Source organism: Cavia porcellus, unplaced genomic scaffold (genome assembly GCF_034190915.1).
Source record: "Cavia porcellus strain 051 isolate PalLab524CR breed Dunkin Hartley unplaced genomic scaffold, mCavPor4.1 scaffold_20, whole genome shotgun sequence".
Lineage (NCBI taxonomy): Eukaryota > Metazoa > Chordata > Mammalia > Rodentia > Caviidae > Cavia > Cavia porcellus.
The window spans coordinates 59167043-59188609 of NW_026947503.1; the positions used below are offsets into that span (position 1 = coordinate 59167043).

At 35.0% G+C, this 21567-nt stretch overlaps 1 protein-coding gene across 1 annotated transcript in view; it reads left to right on the plus strand.

The window, feature by feature from the left end:
- The window catches only part of Rock1 (Rho associated coiled-coil containing protein kinase 1), a 123347-nt gene that overhangs the window by 95020 nt on the left and 6760 nt on the right, over positions 1 to 21567 (plus strand). The window contains exons 23-29 of the mRNA XM_003474112.5: positions 5339 to 5504; positions 6644 to 6737; positions 7220 to 7308; positions 10800 to 10988; positions 12030 to 12189; positions 19735 to 19805; positions 19997 to 20085. Coding sequence (XP_003474160.2) covers positions 5339 to 5504; positions 6644 to 6737; positions 7220 to 7308; positions 10800 to 10988; positions 12030 to 12189; positions 19735 to 19805; positions 19997 to 20085 — 858 coding nt within the window. The remainder of the gene's footprint in view (positions 1 to 5338; positions 5505 to 6643; positions 6738 to 7219; positions 7309 to 10799; positions 10989 to 12029; positions 12190 to 19734; positions 19806 to 19996; positions 20086 to 21567) is intronic.

Here is a 21567-nt window from a genome sequence, read left to right on the forward strand (position 1 = left end):
GACAGTGAAGATCTCCAGTGGACTTGCTTTGAAATCCGTGTTTCTTAAAACTGTTTCCTAATTATCTGTTTTGTTATGTTTAGTTTTACTCTCTTTGAAATAAAATAAAAATAAAAATAGAAGAAGAAAGCCTGTGCTGGAATGTAGCTCGGTGAATGCATTGTTTGTCTAGTATGCAAAAGGTCCTGCATTCAATCCCTGAGCAGTGTAATCACCCAGCCAGTAAACAGCAAACCTTACAATGTAAGCCTAATAGCTTCATTTTAGAATTGGGCTGAGAGACCCCAAAAGATAGTGTCACACTCAACTGGGGTTTCATAGCTAAATAGTGTCAGAATGAACAGTCGTCTCTTCCTCCTCCCTGCTTCTTTTCCATAAAAGATATAGTAATGAATCTTATAACATGGGTTTCTATTTTTTAATTTTATTTTAAAAAAGCAAAACAGGAAAAAAGGATAAAACCAATGAAGAATTTTTTTTTAAAAAAATAAGAAATTAACACTAACTAATATCTTGCATATTGTTATCTTAGAAGTAGTTGTTCAGGTTACAAGATTTAGACACAAAAAAATGATCAAACAGTGAATGCACAAACTGTTCTTTTGGATAAACTAACAGAGATTAGTAGTATGGCTATTTATCTTGTATAGGAATACATACATACATACATACACTATGTCATTCTGGGAACTATGAATATTTTTGTTAGGAGAAAGCAAGTATTTTTCTCAGCTAATAAAATCGCCAAAATTAGAAAGGTATAAATAAGAATAAATAACCTTTACCAATTAAAAAAAGAAAAGAGTGAACACTGGAACTAGTTTTCTGACATTGTTATATTATCATTCCCTTTGAAATAAATTTTTTTAAAAACTTTTTATTGATTTTAAAATTTTATTTAATTTATTTAGTACTGGGACTCAAACTCAGGACCCTATGCTTGTCAGGCAGGTGCTCGTACTGCTGAGCTATATCCTAGCCTTTAACTGTTTTATTACTAGATAAATATAGTAAATCCCCAACTTGCAAGTGAGTTCAATTCCGAAAGAACATTCGAGTTACCCGATTCCTTTATAAGTCAGACAAAGAGTCTCCTACATTGCTGACACAAACACATGGTGTATGTTGCTTTCTGCTTCCTAGCAGCCCCTCCACAACCCCACTGCTTTTCTTCCTGCTTGCAGACATTCTGGGCTCGCTCTGAGCACTGTGCTGCTGTATACTACCATGCTGCATCGTAAGCATACAGCAGTGTAGCTGTGACAGTGTGTGACAGGCACATGAGCCGCTTTCACGATTTATTTGTAATTTGAGATCTGTTCCTGTCTGTGCAAATTCACAACTCAAATCTTAGTAAATTGGAAAGTTACTGTACAGAGAATAGCAAAAGTTTTTTAATTACATGAAAAATATAACTACCACCTGCAAAAGAAACAGAACCCCCACCCATCTCAGAAGCCCACTGTATACCACTAATTATGCCTCCATTCTTCGCCACAGAAGAATAATCACCATCCTGACACTTGCTGATGAACATAGTTCTTGTCCTGTAGAGCTAATCTTTGTTGTGATTTTGCTGATTTTATTTCCAGTTAGTTGAGCATTCTCTTCCTTTGTGTTTTCTGCAAACCAGTTGTTAAATCCGGAGCTACTCTGTCCAGTATGATAGTCGGTAATTGATAGCCACTTAAAGATTTATATAAAATGAAAAATTATCAGATACAGTAGCTGTATTTCAGCTGCACAGTAACCACATGTGGCAGTGTCTATCATATTAGCATGGATACAGAACATTTCTCTCACTTAAAAGTTTTATTAGACACCTTTTATTGGGAGGATTAATCAAACTCAAATCTGATTTTTAGAAGGCTGCTTCATATATAACTTTGCAAGTCTGTTTGCCTATTTACTTGTCTTTTTGGTTTTTTGGGATAGGGTCACATTATGTAGTACAGGCTGACCTTAAGTTCACTTTGTAGCTCAGCCTAATCTTGAACTTAAGGCAGTCCTCCTGTCTCAGCCTCCCAAGTGGTGGTATTACCCTACCTGCTGTTTGCCTTTTTTGTATCGTTATCAGCTGTTGATGGTGTTTGATCCTTTGTACATTGAGTATTGTGAAATGAAACTATCTCACTTTTATCGTTCTTCATGTTTTGTTAGGGTACATGGCTATGTGTGTGCACATATGCTAGAGAGTGGATTTAGGGACTTGTGTGTGCCAAGTCTATGTATCTTCCTGAGCTGGAGGAGACTGTGAAGAGCAGCATCTCTTAATGGAGCATTGATATGAGCATATTTTAGTGAGGCATGGGAAGGAAATCTGGAAAAAGTTGCAATTCTATTTATTCTGAGCACTTTCTATGAGCTGCAGACTTTTGTGGAAATGGAATATGGTAATGAACAAAACAGAGTCACTTCTTATAATCTAGAAATATGTGAAATTGTTGATAATTTGAGTTCTTTGAAAAGATGGGAGAATGAGTGACTTTAAATACTGTTAAGACAAGTCTCATCATGCAGAGTTACAAAGGAAATTTAGATGAATGTAACCACAGATAACTGTCCAGAATCATTTCTTTTTTGCATTTTTGGCACAAATTCATGACCAGAGGTAGAAATACATTCTGGGATAAAAAGTTTCTGCTTTCTTAAAGTATAACTTAGACACTGTGTGAATTTGATTTAAAGCAGTGACCTCACATGAGTATGTTGTAGGTATCTAAAGCACTCTGTTATGTTGTTCATATAACATGGGTGGTGTTTCCTGCCTTTTCTTGTGTATTAGCTCTTCTATAATTGATCTTTTGAATCTTCTCTTATTCTCGTTGTAAGCTAATAGCCTTGTTTCCTAGAAGTTAGAAGAGAACATGTGTTCTCTCCCCATCTGCATATGTAGCTATAAACCTTGTTTCTTCTGATGATGTAAATGGACAGAAAGTGTTCTTTACCTCATAATACCAACTTGTTGATCCCATTCCTTTCGCCCTACTTATGAATATGATTCTAATAATTCTTTCATCTTTCCTTATAAATTTTCCATTCACTCCCATTGTTAGTTAAACAATTGAATATCTCCTTAAAAAATAACTTAAGGGCTGGAGGTTTAGCTCAATGGCATAAGCACGTGCCTGGCAAGTACGAGTTTGTGAATTCAATCCCCAGTACCAAAAAAACACCTTTAACTCACATCTACTTCCAACTACCATACCATTTTTCTGCTTCCTCTTAAAGCAGTCTTACTTGAATTTCATACTAGCTATCTTCAGGTTTGTTCTCCCATTCTCTCAAGAACCTCCAGTCATTTGTATTCGTCATTCTAACTAAACAACCCTTCTCATGGTCATTGTTGTCTTCCTAGTAAAAACATTAGTAAGATCTCAATCTTTACCTTATTTCCTTAATTTAACAGCAGCTTTTGACATAATTGATTACTGTGGATAAAATCTTCACTTTTTTCTGTAAACTACACAGTATTTCCCTTTTAACTAAACTGGTTACCCTATCTCAACCTACTCTGCCTTTTTTGTCCCTTCTCATTTCTCAGACCTCCAGAGTTTAGAGGGCCCAAGGGATCACTCTACTTGTTCTCATCCTGCCTCATAGCTTTAAATAGCATCAATGTACAAGTATGTTCTCCTCTGAATTCCAAACTTGTATATCCAGCTGTCCATTTGACATCTCATGAGTGTTTAGTAAGCATTCCTTATTTAATGTGCCCCCCCCCCCCGATCCAGACTCCATCACCTTATACTTTGGTCTTTTTGGCTTTCTTGTTTCAGTAATTAATAATTCTATTTCCAATGGTTTAAATTAAAAAAAGTCACCCTAGACAGTTTCTCTTATACTTTTTGTGCAGTCCATTAACATTCTCCCAGTTGTAACTAAAAATTACATGTATAGAATTTGATCACTATTAATGTGGTCCAAACTGCCGTATTATCTCCAATCTTGATTATTTCAGTAGCACCCTCCCTACGCCCTTTTTTTGAGATAGGGTCATGATCATTATATAGTTCAGACTGTCCTTAATAACTCAGTATGTAGGCCATGCTGGCCTTGAATTTGAGGCGCTTGCCTCAGCCTCAGGCTATCCCACCATACCCAGCTGTCAGTAACCTTTTAACAGTCAACTCTGTTCTGCTATTGTCTCTTGCTATCTGGTCCTAATACTGTATACCACAGCCAAGAATGATCTTTTTAAAACTTTAGAGTAAACAGTAAAAGCTGTGGCCACTATATTGTTTTAGAAAACCTTAACAGTGTTTCTTTCTCTTCCCTTCTCTTTCCACATCTCTCCCAACTTTCTTTAGTCTCCTTCAGGCCAGCTTGGGATTTACATTTATTTGATTTTCCCTTTTTAGATAGCCTGTATTATTCTCTCTCTCCCATCGTACTTCCCTTTTAATATTTGCTTAGTAGACAGGCCTGTTTGATCACCGCATTATAAAATTGTGATCACATGCACAGCTTTTTCTACCTTTCGTCTTTTATTCTCTGTGGCATCCTATATATTACTTGTTCATTTTTTAAGTTGTCTGTGTGACTGTACTAATGAACTCTTCCATTGTATACCTCTAGAGACCAAGAATTCTGTGAGTGCTATGTGCTTTAATTTCTAGAACAATGCTTATCACAGAGTAAATATTGAAATAAATAGTTACTGTATAAATGAGTGTTGTTCTCTGTGAATTCTCTTTATGTCTTCATCCTTAAGTTTAAACCAGAAGATTTGATTTGTAATCCTCCTTTACTAGAAAATAGAAGATAGAAATCATGTGTTTTGAAAACATTCATTGAATATCTGTGGCAAACAAGGAGATTATAATGGTGACCAACTTAGCTTAGAGTGGTTCTTTGGGAAGAGCAGGCAAACTACAGTATCTTGTCCTGATCTGTCAGTTCTGAAGTTTTAAAGGGCCATTTTCAAGGCTGTTTCTAGATAGTTTACAGATCTAGATGTGTCTTCATAATCTCATTGAATTTCAGAGCTAGAAGAAACCTCACAAATAATTTAGTTTAATTCCTGTTTTACAGATTTGTTTAAATCATACACAGGAAGTATAAAGACCTTGCCCAACACTGTTCCTGTCCTGTTAGTGGTAAAGTTAAAGGAACCAGGTCTGTTCTGATTTATCAGCCAGTCTTTTCCAAAAATAGATAGCTTGGCAGGTTTAAGTTCATAGCTTTTCTAGAGAGTTTGAAATGGATTTACTTGATGTAAAGCAATAAAATCAATTTCTTTTAATCATTTAAAGGTAATTGTGTTTTTAAGCATGTGATTGAAGTTGGGTAAATGAACTGAGTTTGATATATACATTTCTCTTAAAAATTATTACAGGGAAGCTCTTTCTACTCAGTTGGATCTAGCAGAAACAAAAGCTGAGTCTGAGCAGTTGGCTCGAGGACTTTTGGAAGAACAGTATTTTGAATTGACCCAAGAAAGCAAGAAAGCTGCTTCAAGAAACAGACAAGAGATTACAGATAAAGATCATACTGTTAGTCGGGTAAGTGTGATAGGTAGATTATGTGTCTCAAACTGACTTAAATCAAAATAGGTCACATTTTAAAATGTTAGAGGGTATGTATACATGCATGTTTGCTTACACTTCATACATAATGATCATTATGTATTTGTGTATTAGTTTATTTAATCCAAAACATTGTTAGTGATTGAAAAACTTATTCCGTATATTAGGCTTTTATTTCTTTCTGTCTATAGATCTCAGTTATATGAAAACATTTGGGTTAAGTTCATTTGTTATTCTCTTACTACACTGAAATTGATTTCATGAGGCAAAACTTTGAAATTCAGAGAAAACATTTTGGCATGGGAAATTCTTTCTGAATAGTTTACATATTCATTATAAGCAACCAACATAGCAAATCAATTACCTATTCTTCAGCTTACACTGTAGTCTAAATAGAATCACTTCTAGTCTTCTAGAATCACAAGACTAGAAGTGGAAGGTTAGATTTTCTTCTAACCATCAAGTACTGTAATGTGAGTGGCCCTGTGTTCAAATCCCACCTTTTTCCCTAAAGAAATTACGTGGTTTTAGACAACTTGCTTTAATTTCTCAAAGCTTCAGATTCCTCATCAGTAAAGTGGAAATAATACCCATTCCACATGATTGTCTTAAGGACATAAAATGGTCAATAAATGCATAAGTAGAAGTAATCAGTAACTATTTTTGTTGTCATTTTGATCATTGTTTAAAACAAAGTGGCCAGGTGTGGTGGTGCACACCTGTAATCCCAGCACTTGGGAGGCTGAGCAGGAGGATTGCTGAGTTCAAGGCCAGCCTGGGCTTACAAAGTGAGTTCAGCGCTAGCCTGAGCTACATAATGAGACCCTGTCTCAAGGAAAAAAACAAAGTGAAGTTCAGAAGGATGCTAACTTGGCATGGCTCACATAGTAGGTTCATCATAGAGCTGAATAGAGCTGTGCATGTATACATTAGAAGTAATTTTGGGGAGCTAATAATTGTAAAATATTTAAAGTTTAATTATATCTATATATTTTAAAGTAGAAAATATGTGTTTTTTATTATTAAACAATGTTTGGTCTGTCTTCATTGAAAAAGTTTTAGTTCTATGAGAAAAACAAAGAGGCTGTAGCTTAAATTTTTGTGGCTTTGTTTAGCTTGAAGAAGCAAACAGCATGCTAACCAAAGATAATGAATTGTTAAGAAAAGAAAATGAAGAGCTGATGGATAAAATGAAAAAGGCAGAAGAAGGTATGTAAAAATTTGTTTTTTGTTTGTTTGGATTTCTTTTTTAGGCAGGGTCTCACCATGTTGCCCAGGCTGGCCTTGGACTCACCATCCTGCTGTATAACCCTCCCAAGAGATGGGATTACAGATGTGCTCCTGGCAGCTATAGAATTTCTTAAAAAATAATCATAGTGGGGGCTGGGGATTTAGCTCAGCAGCATAAGCGCCTGCCTTGCAAGCAGGCAGTCATGAGTTCGATCCCCAGTACCGATAAAATCAGGAAGAAGACCAAAAAAAAAAAAAAATCATAGTGTTAAATTAAAATCACTGATTAATATTTAGGTATTTATGTTGTGTATTAGGTTTTTAAATACCTGTTTTCATATATTAAATAACATGTATACCCTTAAGAATTAAATTACTGAACGTTACTAGTGTATTGTAATTTGAGTTTGAAATGCAGAAATTAATACTGTGGATTAACATTTTTTATAATTGGTTGGCAGAATATAAATTGAAGAAGGAGGAGGAGATCAGTAATCTTAAGGCTGCTTTTGAAAAGAATATCAATACAGAACGAACTCTTAAAACACAGGTATGTATATTTTCAGCTTTTTCCATGAATTTATACTTGAGTATCATATATTAGGAAGTTAATTTTTCTTTAGTTAGTTTTTCATAAAACTGAAGCCATAAGATTTAAATCTTCCATTAAAACAAATAGTACAGATTCTCTTTATTAAATATAGAAGACTTAAATTTTAAAAATAAAGCTTTTTCAGTTAGGAAAACTTGTTTGTCTACTAATGTAATTTAAATTATATTGAGGATATTATTGATGGTAGGAAAACATGGTGAAGAGAAGACACATGAGAGAGATAGGGAATAAATCAGAAACTGTAAGAGTAGGTTATCATTTTGCTTTGTATTTTATGATGCATTTTGTCTAAGTTCTTTAGTTGATTTTTACAGTAAAAATTGTTTCTTTGTAATTACATGATTGTGTCCTCTCCTTAAATCTACTTTCTCTCATCAGTCTTGAGTTGCAACATAATCTTTCAAAAATGTACTTAATAGATGTTGAAAATTCTTCATTGCAGATTTTACTTTTATCAAGACAGCATAAGGGAAAATATTAATATTTGTTATGTAAAATTTCCAATGTCTGTGGAACAAAACACTAGAAATTGATCTCCTATCCAAGTACTAACCAGGCCCGACCCCCTTAGCTTCCGAGATCAGACGAGATCGGGCGCGTTCAGGGTGGTATGGCCGTAGACAACACTAGAAATTGAAAGAAAACAGAAAAGGCTATTTAATAGCATTTATTTTTATAAATAAATACAAAAAAGAAAAACTCCCAAGAGAAGAAAAAGGACGGCTGAGACAGAAATAGTGATTTAAAAAATGTTAAATCCTAATAATAAACAAATAAAAATTAAAACATAAGGAATCTTTTTGAAGATAGTCAGATTTTAAGTGAGACAAAATACTCAGGGAACACATGGAAAGTTCATTTATATACTATTTTAGGAAATAAACTGTGAGAAGAAAGTTTTTTTTTTTTTTTTTTTGGTCTTTTTCGTTTTTATCGATACCAGGGATCGAACTCACGACTGCCTGCTTGCAAGGCCGCTGAGCTAAATCCCCAGCTCCGAGAAGAAAGTAATTTTATGTACATGTTTTTTGATGTACTACTATACAGTTTATCCTACAGAAAGACTTGCATAAATGCTTAAAATGTGTAAATATAGACATTGCAGCGTATGTCTATAATCCTAGCACTCTTAAGAGGGTGAGGCAGGCAGACGACAAGATTGAGCCCAGTCTGAACAGCAAGGTTGACTTAATAAGACGATGTCTTAAATAAATGGACTGGGAATGCAGCTTAATGCAGAGGCCTCAATCAGTCTTCTAAAGAAAGAAAAAAAGAGACAAAGAGAGCTGACTGTTGTAGCATTATTTTTAATAGTGGAAAAAAACCAACTCAAATCTGACGCATACATACATCATACTTCTGGCCTTTAAAAATAAATGAAGTAGACTTTTGTGTAATGATGTGAGAAAGTAGTATATCCCATGATACAGTGTTAAATGAAAAAAAGCATGTTGTAGCACAGATTGTATGAGATAGAATTAATAAAACAAAATTATTATAGTAAAAGACACAGTGCTATTAATTCTCCCCAGAATACTCCCCGTCATTTCAAACTCACTCGTTCCATTGCTCTTGCTGCTTTCTGAAGCAGTTCTAGAAGTCCTCTTTCCTGAGTGTTTTTACTCACCATACCTGGTGAGTAAGGTAGATAAGTACACACTATCAGGTTTTCAGGAGCCTGCCTTTCTGACGAATGACACTCGGCAGCAGCATTCACTAGTTTTTGATAACACCTTTTATTCCCCAATACCAAAATGACCATAAAAGGTAAATGTTTTAAACTGATTCGGGACATTGAGGCAGTCACAACAGCTGAACTAAAGACACTCAGGAAAAAAAGACTTCCAGAATGGCTTCTAACAGTCACAGACATGATGAATGTGTCTGAAAGGAGGAGGAATACTCTGAGGGGGAGTGATGGCAGTGAGTCATTACTGCAGTAAATTTTTCTTGATTTAAACACTTAACTGTGTTTCTAAAATCCATTAACTATGCATGTAATTTGTTTTTATATCTGGGAAGCGTAGAAGATAATATGCAACCAACAAATTGAAAGAAAAGCAAAAAAGGCTTTAGCAAAGGTGTCATTTAGGGTATGGCATTACATGTTTTTTTTTTTGTTTTTGTATTTTTGTTTTTTACTTTTTCTGTAGTATTTGATGGGGGATAGACATGTTGGATTTATTTTTAAAACCCATATATGCATGTATGACTTCTATAAAGTAAACTTTTACTGTATTAAAATTTCTCAGAGGGTCCTCATGCTTCATGAAACTCAGTCTGTGTACAAATGATGATGGTTAGGACTTTTTTCCTGTCTTAATGGAAAGGTACATACATACATACATTTTTTTTTTTTTTTTGGTACTGGGAGTCAAACGTGTGACCTCGCACTTGCCAGGCAGGCACTGTGCTGCTAAGATACATCTTCAGTCTTTTTTTGGTTTGGGTTTTTTTTTTTTTTTGTTTTCACATTACTGCAAAACAAATATACCATGACTTATGTTTTGTTTATGTAGCCAGTCTTAAAATGTTTTTAGCATTCTGTCTCATTGTGAATGTACTTTTTCCTTCTGGCAAAAGGGATTGGCCTCAACTGTATTTGCATGCTTTTTTACTGTCTTTTTTTTTTTTGTCTTTTTCATTTTTATCGGTACCACGGATCGAACTCACGACCTCCTGCTTGCAAGGCAGGTGCTTATGCCGCTGAGCTAAATCCCCAGCCCCGCTTTTTTACTTTCAAAAGGATCTGAGGATGACGCACCTAGTGAGATGCTTGTCCCTTTGCTTTCCTACTTTTTGCCTGCATACTGTTTCCTCCGCTTATAATGCCATGCCTGGCTTCCCACCTTCTCTGATTATTTCCCCTTTGCTTATCCAACTCCTCTTTGTCTTTTAAGAAGCACATACACCGATAGGAAGCATGCATTGACTTCTGAAAAACCTCACTCTGGCAGTGTTCTCATGGTACTCTTGTATGTCTCTTTTTACTTATCACTGTGCAGTGTTTTCTGCACCAGACTAGGATGGCTTTGGGAAATGACTGCATTTCTGTCTTTGTCTGTAGTACCTAATAAAGTTCCTACACCACAGAAGGTGCACAGGAATTGTTGAACAATGAATGGATTTTTGCAAGCCTATCTGGTTCTGCCTTTGAAATAGAGAAAAGTCAGTGTTAGATTTTTTGTACTATTTTTGTAGTACTGGGGATCAAACCCAATGCCTTCTGCGCACTGGCCAAGCATTCTACCACTGAGCCATGTTTCCAGCTCTAATATTAGTTGCTGGTGTTAACAGTTATCATATCCCAACATTTCAAACCCACAAAGAAGCCCTGCTTCCTGATTTTGAAGGAGAAAAATTCTTACTTAGTGCAGATTTAAACTAAGCTATAAATTCTTACTAATAACACTTTCATGTTTAAATAGGCTGTTAACAAGTTGGCAGAAATAATGAATCGCAAAGATTTTAAAATTGATAGAAAGAAAGCTAATACACAAGATTTGAGAAAGAAAGAAAAGGAAAATCGAAAACTGCAACTGGAACTGAACCAAGAGAGAGAAAAATTCAACCAGATGGTAGTGAAACACCAAAAGGAGCTGAATGAAATGCAAGCGGTAGGTTGTGTGTGTGCACACTGAGGCATATAGGATCGTTTTCTTAACTTGCTGTTATTGTGTCTCCTTAACTCTTTGTCTTGTTTAGAATGACTTTCCTAGCAGAAAAATTTCAGAGTTCGTAGACTTACGGTTTGATCATTATTTCACTACTAACAACATTAATCTTGAACAACTAGAAAGATACTTTATTATTGCCTATTGTTATAACTTGAATAGTTGTTACCATTTAGCAGCCACTTTAAGACAGACAGTCACAGGTTTTGTTTGTTGCTGTTGTCATTGGTTTTCAAACTGAAAGTGGAATGTGTCCTTTACAATACGTTTTGCACTGCCAGGATTCAAACCAGGACCTTGGCTTTGCTAGACAAGCGCTGTTCCACTGAGCTGCATCCCAGCCCCTTCTATTGTAATATGTTCTACAATTGGGGTAGAGGTTTTCTCTTGTCAAGACTTTTCTAAAATCCAGATACCAACCTTAATTTTTTATTTTGCTGGAGTGTTAATCATATAAAATTGTAAACATGGTCTCTGGTATAATTTTAGATCCAATCTTCAACTCCATCCTAAGACATTTTCTTTATCTTTTAACTATTTCAGTTAGAGCTAGCAGAGCATTTCCTAATGTTTTTGTTCCTTTATTGCCTTATGTTAAAACACAAACAAAAACAAAACAAAAAAAACTCTCCTGAATGCAAGGAGGAAAAGTGCTTACAGCTTATCCTAGCATCATATTACTGAGAAAGAGCTTACATTTCCACGTTGCCTCTCAGTCTCAGGCCAGGCATAGTGGCATGTGACTGTGTTCCCACTGCTCACGAGTCTGAGACAAAGGGTCACTCGAGCCCAGGAGTTTGAGGCCAACCTGGGCAACATAATGAAATCCTGTCTCCCTTCAAAAAAACATCATGTTATGGTAAACACACATATTTTATATTTAGTGTTTTCGTGCTAGCCATTTAGATTAATTATGCTTGAATTCTTAATGTTGGAAGTTATTTAACCTTGATTACTTATTATCTTCACATTTTTCAAAAATAGCAATTGGTAGAAGAATGTACACATAGGAATGAGCTTCAGTTGCAGTTGGCTAGCAAAGAGAGTGATATTGAACAATTGCGAGCTAAACTTTTGGACCTTTCGGATTCTACTAGTGTTGCTAGTTTTCCTAGTGCTGATGAAACAGATGGAAACCTTCCAGGTAAGAATAATTCTGTTGTATCATTTAACTTTGTTTAAATGTCATGGAAATTTTTTTTTTTTTAATTTGGTTTTCTACCTCTTTGTAATTATGTCCATGGATCTTTGAGGAGGAATTGTTTCTGATAGCTAAGACCTATGATGGTTATGTACTAAGTATATATTTTGTTGAATAAAAATTATAGTGAATTCAATGTTTTCTCGAATAAAAGGGGTTACGAGCCATCTTAGACTTGTTTTTGTTTTTGGTTCTGGAGATCAAACTTACAACCTTGCACTTGCCAAGCATACACTTGTACCACTGAGCTAAATCCCTGGCCCAATGTTAGACTACTAACATGGACCTCAGAGCTCTACCTGAATAGAAACCTGAAGTGTATAAACTTGTTTTGAGCAGCCTACCGTGATGGTGAAAGTCAAAGCTGTTGCTCAAGACTTTTGTTAAAGAAAATTGTCCGTGTTTTTGCGAGTAACAGCTGTTTGATATTTTATATATTCTGGTATAAAAACTGAGACATGTTCTTCATAATCAGAGGCGATAGTAGCTGTATATAGAAGCTCACTCTGTATAGTAGTAATACGCTTTCATCTGACTTTGTCCAGTTTTAAATTGGGGGAAATAGATAAAAAGAATTAGAATGAAGGGCAGTGAGGAAATGGGAACCAAGTAAGCCAGAAGTGAGTGGCTAAGATTTCAGGCTTTCTTCTTTTCTGCTTTTTCTAATGGAGAATAAATTTCTCATTCTTGGCTTAGTAGTAGAAATGATAGTTTGGGGTCTTGAAAGTTTGGTTTACGTGATGATAAACTTGAAAATTTAATTAGCATATTTCAGACTGGTATGTGATATTTATGAAGCAGCATAAATTATTGCAGGGGTTCTATCTTAAAAGAATACATTGTACTTTTAAAATGTTATATAGGAAACTTGATAGATTACTTAAAATTTTTTTGGTGTTTCTTTTTTCTTTTTTTAAATGATATTTCTTTATTAAGAAAGTAGGACTCAGAATGGGAAGTGAGTTCAATTCCTTGCTGCATACTTTGTGATCCTGTCCCGCTTTCTTTGGGAGCTTTGCTAACCCAGAGGAGTCTGGTGTCTGAGGAGGGAAAACAGGAAGGAGATCTATGTTCTGGTGGTCAAGGATGCTGTGGTTTTCAACTTGGGGCCTCTGAAACCACCTCCCTCTTGCGAAACTTGTGGGCACACAGCATTGTAGGAGAATGAGTTGGGCTTTAACAGAACCTCCAGCTTCTGCTGTTTTGAACAGCCTTCTAAAAGTAGACTTAGTAAGACTGTGACTTTTAGAGAAGACTACTGGCTTCATTGCTTCCATTTTTTAACCAAAGTTGTAGTTCATTCCCTCTTTGTTAATTCTTGTAGTAGGAGTTTTGGATGTGTGTGTGGGTGTGTCTGTGTGCCTGTGTGTTTTGTCTGTTATTGACAGAATCTCTCTTTGCAGTTCAGGCTGGCCTTGGGCTCACTTTGTAGCCCAGACTGGTCTTGAACTTGCAAAGGTCCTGCTGCCTCAGTCTCCTGATTGCTGGGATTACAGGAGTACACCACCACCCTCAGCTTGAGTAAAGGAACGCTTCACTCTATTTAGTGTCAGTTAAAATCTTAACCAGGGCTTTTTTGTTATCTCATTTCACTTTAATATTATAATGTCCCCCTCTAAGACAGAATATCACTATGTAATTCAGTCCTTAACTCTTGGCAATCCTCCTGCCTCAGGCTCCTGAGTGCCAGGTTTACAGGTGTGCACCAGCACCTCCAGCTTAACATTTTTTTTTATTTTATTTATTTTTTTATTTTAAAGAGGACAAAACAGGCCAGGCGTGGTGGCGTGCGCCTGTAGTCCCAGCTACTCGGGAGGCTGAGGTGGGAGGATGGCTTGAGTCCAGGAGTTCTGGGCTGCAGTGCGCTATGCCGATTGGGTGTCCGCACTAAGATCAGCATCAATATGGTGACCTCCCGGGAGTGCGGGACCACCAGGTTGCCTAAGGAGGGGTGAACCGGCCCAGGTCGGAAACGGAGCAGGTCAAAACTCCCGTGCTGATCAGTAGTGGGATCGCGCCTGTGAATAGCCACTGCACTCCAGCCTGGGCAATGTAGTGAGACCCTGTCTCTTAAAAAAAAAAAAAAAAAAAAAAGAGGACAAAACAGAATAAAGCCAATCTAAACAAACCAGAACTTCAAGACATGAAATCAACAATAGTTACCATAATGCCTCTTAATGTCTTCAAAATAGCTGCAGATAACTTCGGACATAGTAAAAATTCAAACAATAGAATAGAAACCACAAAAACAAAACAGTGACTGTAGTGAAGGACTTCAAAACAAACCAATAGGTAGATCCAAAATTGCTGCAACAGTATTTCTTGCTATCTTTGAAATAGCTGCTCCTGCCATCGGATTTGACATAATCAAACAAAACAAAAGAAAACCCAACTCAACAATGGAAACAATGTGTAGGACTTCTAAAACAAGACCATAGGGAATCAACTGTTTGCAACCCTCAGAAGGAGATCCCCCCTCAGATATCACTGTGAACCACTATCATACCACTATCATCTGAACCTATGATCAGACCACTGGACAACCTAGACAAACCTGCAATGTCAGTGAAACAGCAAAATACCACAGGCATCCAACTGCATTTCACCTCCATAGCTATCATCACAGCCTGTGTGTCTCCAGATAGGCCAGTCACTGGGAGGATGCGGGGATTAGTACTTCTTCAGCCCGCGCACTGGAAGGAGCTAGGATCTGGCTGTTCCAGTTGGGCAGCGGCCGTGCATGGTGCTGGTTCCCAGACTGGGCTTGCTTCCTGGGGTGGCCTTCTTTCTACCCTCCCAGTTTTACACTTTTAGCATTCATGTTTTAATGTTTAGATAGCTTTTAAAAAATACTAGATAAAAAACTTAAGAGATTTACTTATTATTGTTGAATACAAATAGAAGATTTGAAAGAAAAGACAGTAATGAGTTTTATCCTGCATCCTCCCTTATTTGAGAAAACTAAATTCAAGTGATCCTCAGCTGCTTTGATTGGCAGACTTAGATTTCAGAATCCTGACCCAGTTAATTCATAAGTTTTCAAAAATTTTTAAATGTTTCTACTGGCTCCACTCTGAATTTATTGCTTAGAGTATTAGTGTATTTTTCAGAGATTTTAAAGGTTTTCAGATTGCAACCTTCTCCACTGCTATAAAATGAGACCAGATAGGTGTCTCTCTCCCCATTATTATATTCTTCTCAGTGTTGAAACTATGAAGATCTCAACAGTGCTGAACCTTGACTTCTCAAAATGGAAGTAGAAATTAGTAAAATTTTTTGATTCTGTATTTGTTTCCTCTCTCTGCGTCAGATATATTGCTAGTAAATTAAGTCCACCACTTACTAGTTGCTTCAAAATGGTTCTTGGAATATAAAACTAAAGTTTTATGATCATATGTAGGAGGAAAGATTGAATTTTTTTTTTTTTTTTTTTAGATAGGGTCTCACAGCATAGTTCAGGCTAGCCTTGAATTCGTTTATATGCCCAGTTTGGCCTCTACTCACAGCAATCCTCCTACCTCAGCCTTTCAAGTGCTGGAATTACAGGCTTGCGCCACCATGCTCAGCCATATTCGTTCTTCTTTTTTTAATTGAATTTATTGCTACATTTTGGGTATACATAGCCATCACATACATTATAGGGAATTTGTACCTGTACATAATATAACTTGATTCCTGTTTTTCTCTCACTCCTCTACCCTCCTTTCAATCTTTCTCATTTAAAAAGCTTTGTTTCCATTTTTTCCTTTTCATTTTTTTCCTTTCCCCTGTATTCCTTATTAGTATGAATGATATAGATTTTTTGAAGTTTATGACTAATTTTTACTTGGTTTATAACATTGGCAGGTGAGTTTTCAGATTAAATGAGAAAGACTGAACAGATTTATTCTACCTTTAAAGGATCATACTTTTACTTCAATGATTTCATTTTTTAAGTAATTGGGTAAATAAACTGATACTATATCTAATAATGTCTCTTAGATTCAGTGTGAAGACTTTTTATCTTGTACCTCTAGAGAGCTTAACCTTCTTAATCAGTCTCCTCCTTTACCTCACTTCTGTTTCTCTCCCTTTCTACTAACCTCTGTAATTTTTTTTTTTTTTTAGTGGACATCTTATCTCCCAACTTTTTTAATTCTAAAATTCATGAGGTTGGAAATGTTATTCTTTCCCTGACTTAAAATTCTGGGGTTCTTAAACACATTTTTAACTGGGTGTGGTGGTGCATGCCTGCAATCCCAGCCCTCAGATGAGACAGGAAGATCATTGTGAGTTTGAGGCTAGCCAGGGCTACATAGTGAGTTTAAGACTAGCCTGAACTGCATATTGAGACATTACCTCAAAAAACAAACCAAAACTCCTCTCACTTTCATTCTCTCAATTCTTCCGTGTCGTTATTTTCCCTTTGTTTCTATGATAGATTATGTTTATATAGTGTGCTCTGCCACAAGATTACCCTTAGTAGGGAGACTGAGGCAAGAGAATAGCAAATTCTAGGCTCTTGTCTCAAAATAAAAAAATGCTCAGAGCAAAAGATGTGAGTTTAATCCCCAGTACTGTGTTCATTTTTAAAAAAATTTACCCTTAGGGTAGGGTTTACATTTTGCCTAGTTGAAAAAATACTTCAATGTGATGGTGTGTTCCTTCTTATTTTTCTGTTATCTTGGAACTGTTTACCTAATTATGTAAAGATTAATAATTAATTATTAATCATTAATTATTAATGATTAATAATTAATTATTGATGATTTGGAGATAATCTAAGTTATTTAGTGTTAATGAATTTCATTTTCTTTTGTGTGTCACATTTAAATATAATTGAAGTATTTTATAATGGTCCTCTACCTCTTAAGCAATATGTAGTATATCCAAATTAACTTTGGTAGTCTTTTATGCTTAAAGTAGCTCTGTTGGGTAGTATTTATTTGTTATTAGGCACTATGTCTCTTAGCTGGGTTAAAGAATTAAGTTGGCGATGTTGAAATAATATCTAATTTTTTGTAAGTTAAAATTCCTGTGCAAATATATAAAATCTAGAGCTAGGGTGTTTATATACTTGTGTACCAAATTGTAATGTAGACTCCGAAGTTCTCAGTGTGGAAGCTAATTTCTGCATTTTTTTAATGTAAAAGATGGAATTTACAGCATTTTACTTCAGATTACCCCTTAGGTCACAACTAGTCCTGGTTTTCGAGGACATCTTCATATATAAAAACTAATAGGTATATTAAGTTGCATCTAAAACAGGAGTATGGAAAAGGAAACAGAAGCTAGTATGTATGTTTTATCTGTTAGTTGCCAACCCAAATTTACAACTAGAAAAAACAATTTTGTCTTTTTCCTTTATCGGTACCGGGAATCGAACTCACGACCGCCTGCTTGCAAAGCAGGCGCTTATTCCGCTGAGCTAAATCCCTAGCCCCAAAAGAATAATTTTGACACATTTTCATAGAGAAATAACTGAAAGAGTTGATATTTTGGGATATTAAATTTTGCTTACATATCAAAATTTCAAGGGCTTTTGTTTTCAGTAAGGAATTACTGTATTGTCCTTAATTATATTCTCAAATATTTTTACTCTAAATCATGTTTATGTTAATGTTTATCAAACTATACTTCAAGAGCTACAATTTTTGCCACGATAACAGGCAAATTCCTAGTAAGTTTTCTTGTTTTGTAAGATAAAATATTTATGAATGATCAACATGTGGTCAGTAGTTTTCTGCATATTATTTAATATAAAGCTGTCTCTGATTTTTATTATTTACAAATGACGACTTTAATTGACTGATTCACAAAAACTACAGAATAGCAAGTAATTGATGTTTATCTCGCACTACTTCTGGTGTCAGATGCCATGGAGTATATAAAACAAGTATTAGAGTATGCTCTTTGCAGTCACAAAATTTACAAAGGAACTGTCTAAGTAAATAAAATCATTATTAGTAAACTAAATAGCAGCAATCAAGAAAAAGAAGAACTTACTTTAAAACTTGTTCTCTATTTCTGTTTAACCTACAATTTGTATGAAGGGAAATAATAGAAATAAGTTTGGAGACAGAAAGCACATGGTGCAAATAGGAACAGAGAAACATTAGCTACAATTCAGTGAATTGCAAAGTTTTGGGGACAGACTAACACTGTGTTCTAAAAATAAACCCTAGAGCTTTTACAGATAGCTGGGTATCTGTAACTACAGGGTACTGGTAGAGTACCCTTGGACAAGGAAGTTTACCTTGCTAAGCCGTGGTCTCCTCATCTGTTAAGTAGAGGATGATAGTAAAATCTATCCTGTAATCCTCAGAATATGATGTCCTGCACTCATGGGACTAACATGCATCCAGAATATTTTAAACATGAGATACTAATTGTAAAGCACATAGCAATTAATAAATTCTCAGTAGGTGTCATCTGTTGTTAACCATTACCATAAGACTGAGCTTTGCGACTTTAAATTATGGGAAGAAGGGCAGTATACATTCCCAGAGAATCATGATTTGAGCTGTAGTATAAATGATCACATAGCATCATAGTTCTGGTTCTATTCTTTTGTCTTTTAAATGTAATATTAGATACTTCAAATACTTAATTTGAGCTTTCTATTCTGCAGCCTGATATAGTCATCTCTAATGGGATTATCTTTATCCCCCAAATATTTTAATAAACATTATATTTAATGTGTTGGTTATCAGAAAGATCTTGATCAAAGTAGTGAAGAAATTTATGGCATACACAAATGGTTTAACTATTAGCAGTTAATAACTGAATTTTATACCCTTTTTCTATTCAAAATATTGCAAACTTAAAAGCCTTTTCCTGTTTTTAATTTGAGAAGAATTATAATCAGACTTGTTTGTAGAATTAATTTCTCCTCCAACCAAATTTGGGCAGTTTTATTGAAATTGTTGTTACCAAAAAAAAATTTTCAGAATACTGTACTGAGAAAACAAATAAAATGCTTGTCTTTTATTCTTTATATCTAGTTGATTCTGCCTGCATTCCTTATTTATTTATCTTCTATTCTTGTCTTCTGTGAGTAATAGGATACTTCTGTACTTTTGCTTGCTCTTCTTGTGTAAATCATGGCTCTGATTTGTTCCACTTGCTGCATATTTCTTTTTTTTCTTTTTCTTTTTGCTGAATATTTTATATGGATGTTAAATGATATTTAAAGTTTTCTATACCATATTCCATTTAAGCTGCAATCCATTCCAGTCTTGCCTGGCTCTTAAAGACATTGTTACTTCATACTTTTGTTATTGAGTACTAAATGTTATTTCATGAGAAAAGTGGCTTGAAATTATTTTCTGCAGTATTTGTATGGCCGTTAAAATTGATTTGTGTGGTTGAAGCATGGAAGAGCAAATTACAGCATTTATTCATTTAGTTGTTTTAATTGCTTGTTGCTGCATGCTCTCAAATGACTTTTAACAGTTTTTCCTTTCGTTAGCACTTAAGACTGACTACAGTATGCTCTTTTTCTCCTAGAGTCAAGAATTGAAGGTTGGCTTTCTGTACCAAATAGGGGAAATATCAAAAGATATGGCTGGAAGAAACAGGTACTGCCTGCCTAATATTTTTCTGGTATTTTGTTATATATTTTGCTTTGAAGGATAGAACTTGTGTTAACTATTTTATTACTAACATTGATTTTAGGTTAACACAATGTGACTCTAGACATAAATGACAAATATGCTTATTACTGTAAACCAAGTTAATGTTCCTTTTCAAACTTTTTTTCTCATTTCAGTATGTTGTTGTAAGCAGCAAAAAAATTTTGTTCTATAATGATGAACAAGATAAGGAACAATCCAATCCATCTATGGTATTAGATATAGAGTAAGTTGCCTTTTATTGAATTTTAAATCAACAGAGTGTTAACTTGTGATTAGAGTTATTTTACATTTTGTGTTATTCAACATTACCTAGTTTTCTTAACAAACTTAAAATCTTTAGCAAATGTAAAAAGGAACATTTTGTATAACTGGTTCATGCACTTGAAAATCAGATTTTATATTTTAAATGTTTAGTGGTTTTGGTAAAAGAGCATCTCAAAAAGTATAGTATCTTTGATCATAATTGAGAAGAAATTTTATAAAAGTATTCTTTTTTAGTAATGTATCAAAGATGACTAGTAAGGAGAGTTTTCTGCTTTGTAATCTAAAATGCTGCCCTCTATTATCATAGGTGCTGTTTGTCTGGTTTTTTTTTTGGTACCAGGGATGGAACTCATGACCTCGTGTTTGCCAAGCAGGCACTTACACCGCTGAGCTAAACCCCTGGCCCTATCATAGGGGCTGAAGTATATATAAACGTACATAAGTTCCATATTTAAAAGCTTAAGAGATAAGTATTAGAAAAGGTGAAATGAGACATAAACAAAGTATAGTGAGGCAAAGTTCTTTTCAAGAGAAGCATAAACTTAAGTGAAGTATTACCATTCCTTTGTAATTAATATTTGTAGAGCTCATTATGGTTAGAATGGTAATAGAATCTACTGGGTCCTAGAAAATTCTGATGTTTTCTTAAGAATTAGTTGTAAATGATCAGCTAAAATAGGATGACACATAATATAAAATTCATAGCTCTATTTTGGAATTCTGTATTATTTCTACCCTTTTTTCTGTTTTGCTTTTTTTCTCTTTAAATAATTTTTTTAAAAAACATAGTTCTAGGTGTTGAATTCAGTGAAATTTGGCAATTGTGAACATTCATGTAATTACCACTCAATGCAAAATACAGGACATTTCCACTACCTGATCTGGTTTTTATCACTGGGATAAGTTTTGCCTATTTTGGAACATCATTCAAGCTCAGTTATATAATTTGGACACTTTTGTGCTTGGCTTCTTTCACTCAGCCTAGTGTTTTGGAAATTGACCTTTTGCATCGTATGTGTGGGTAGAGGTTGGTGGTTTGTTTTGTTTTGTTTTGTTTTAGTGGTTTTTTTTTTTTTTTTTTTATATTTTTGTTGTTTTATTGTTGTTGACTTGTTTGCCCAGCCTTGGCTCAAACTTACTATATCCTGCCTGAGCCTCCCAAAGTGCTGGAATGACAGGCAAGCCCACCACACCCAGCTTGTTCTTTTCTTTGGCTGAGTAGGATCCCACTGAATATTTCACAGTTGTCCATTCTTCTGTTGATGGACAACAGAAACTTTGCTTCAAGTTTGGGGTCATTATCAATGAAACTGCTGTGTATATTCTTTTTGTTAACTTAAATTTTCATTTCTCATGGGTAAAATACTTAGGAGACTCTTGGGTTATTATTAAAAATCTACCAAGTAGTTTTCAAAAATGACTTTAACTGTTTTCTAGCCTT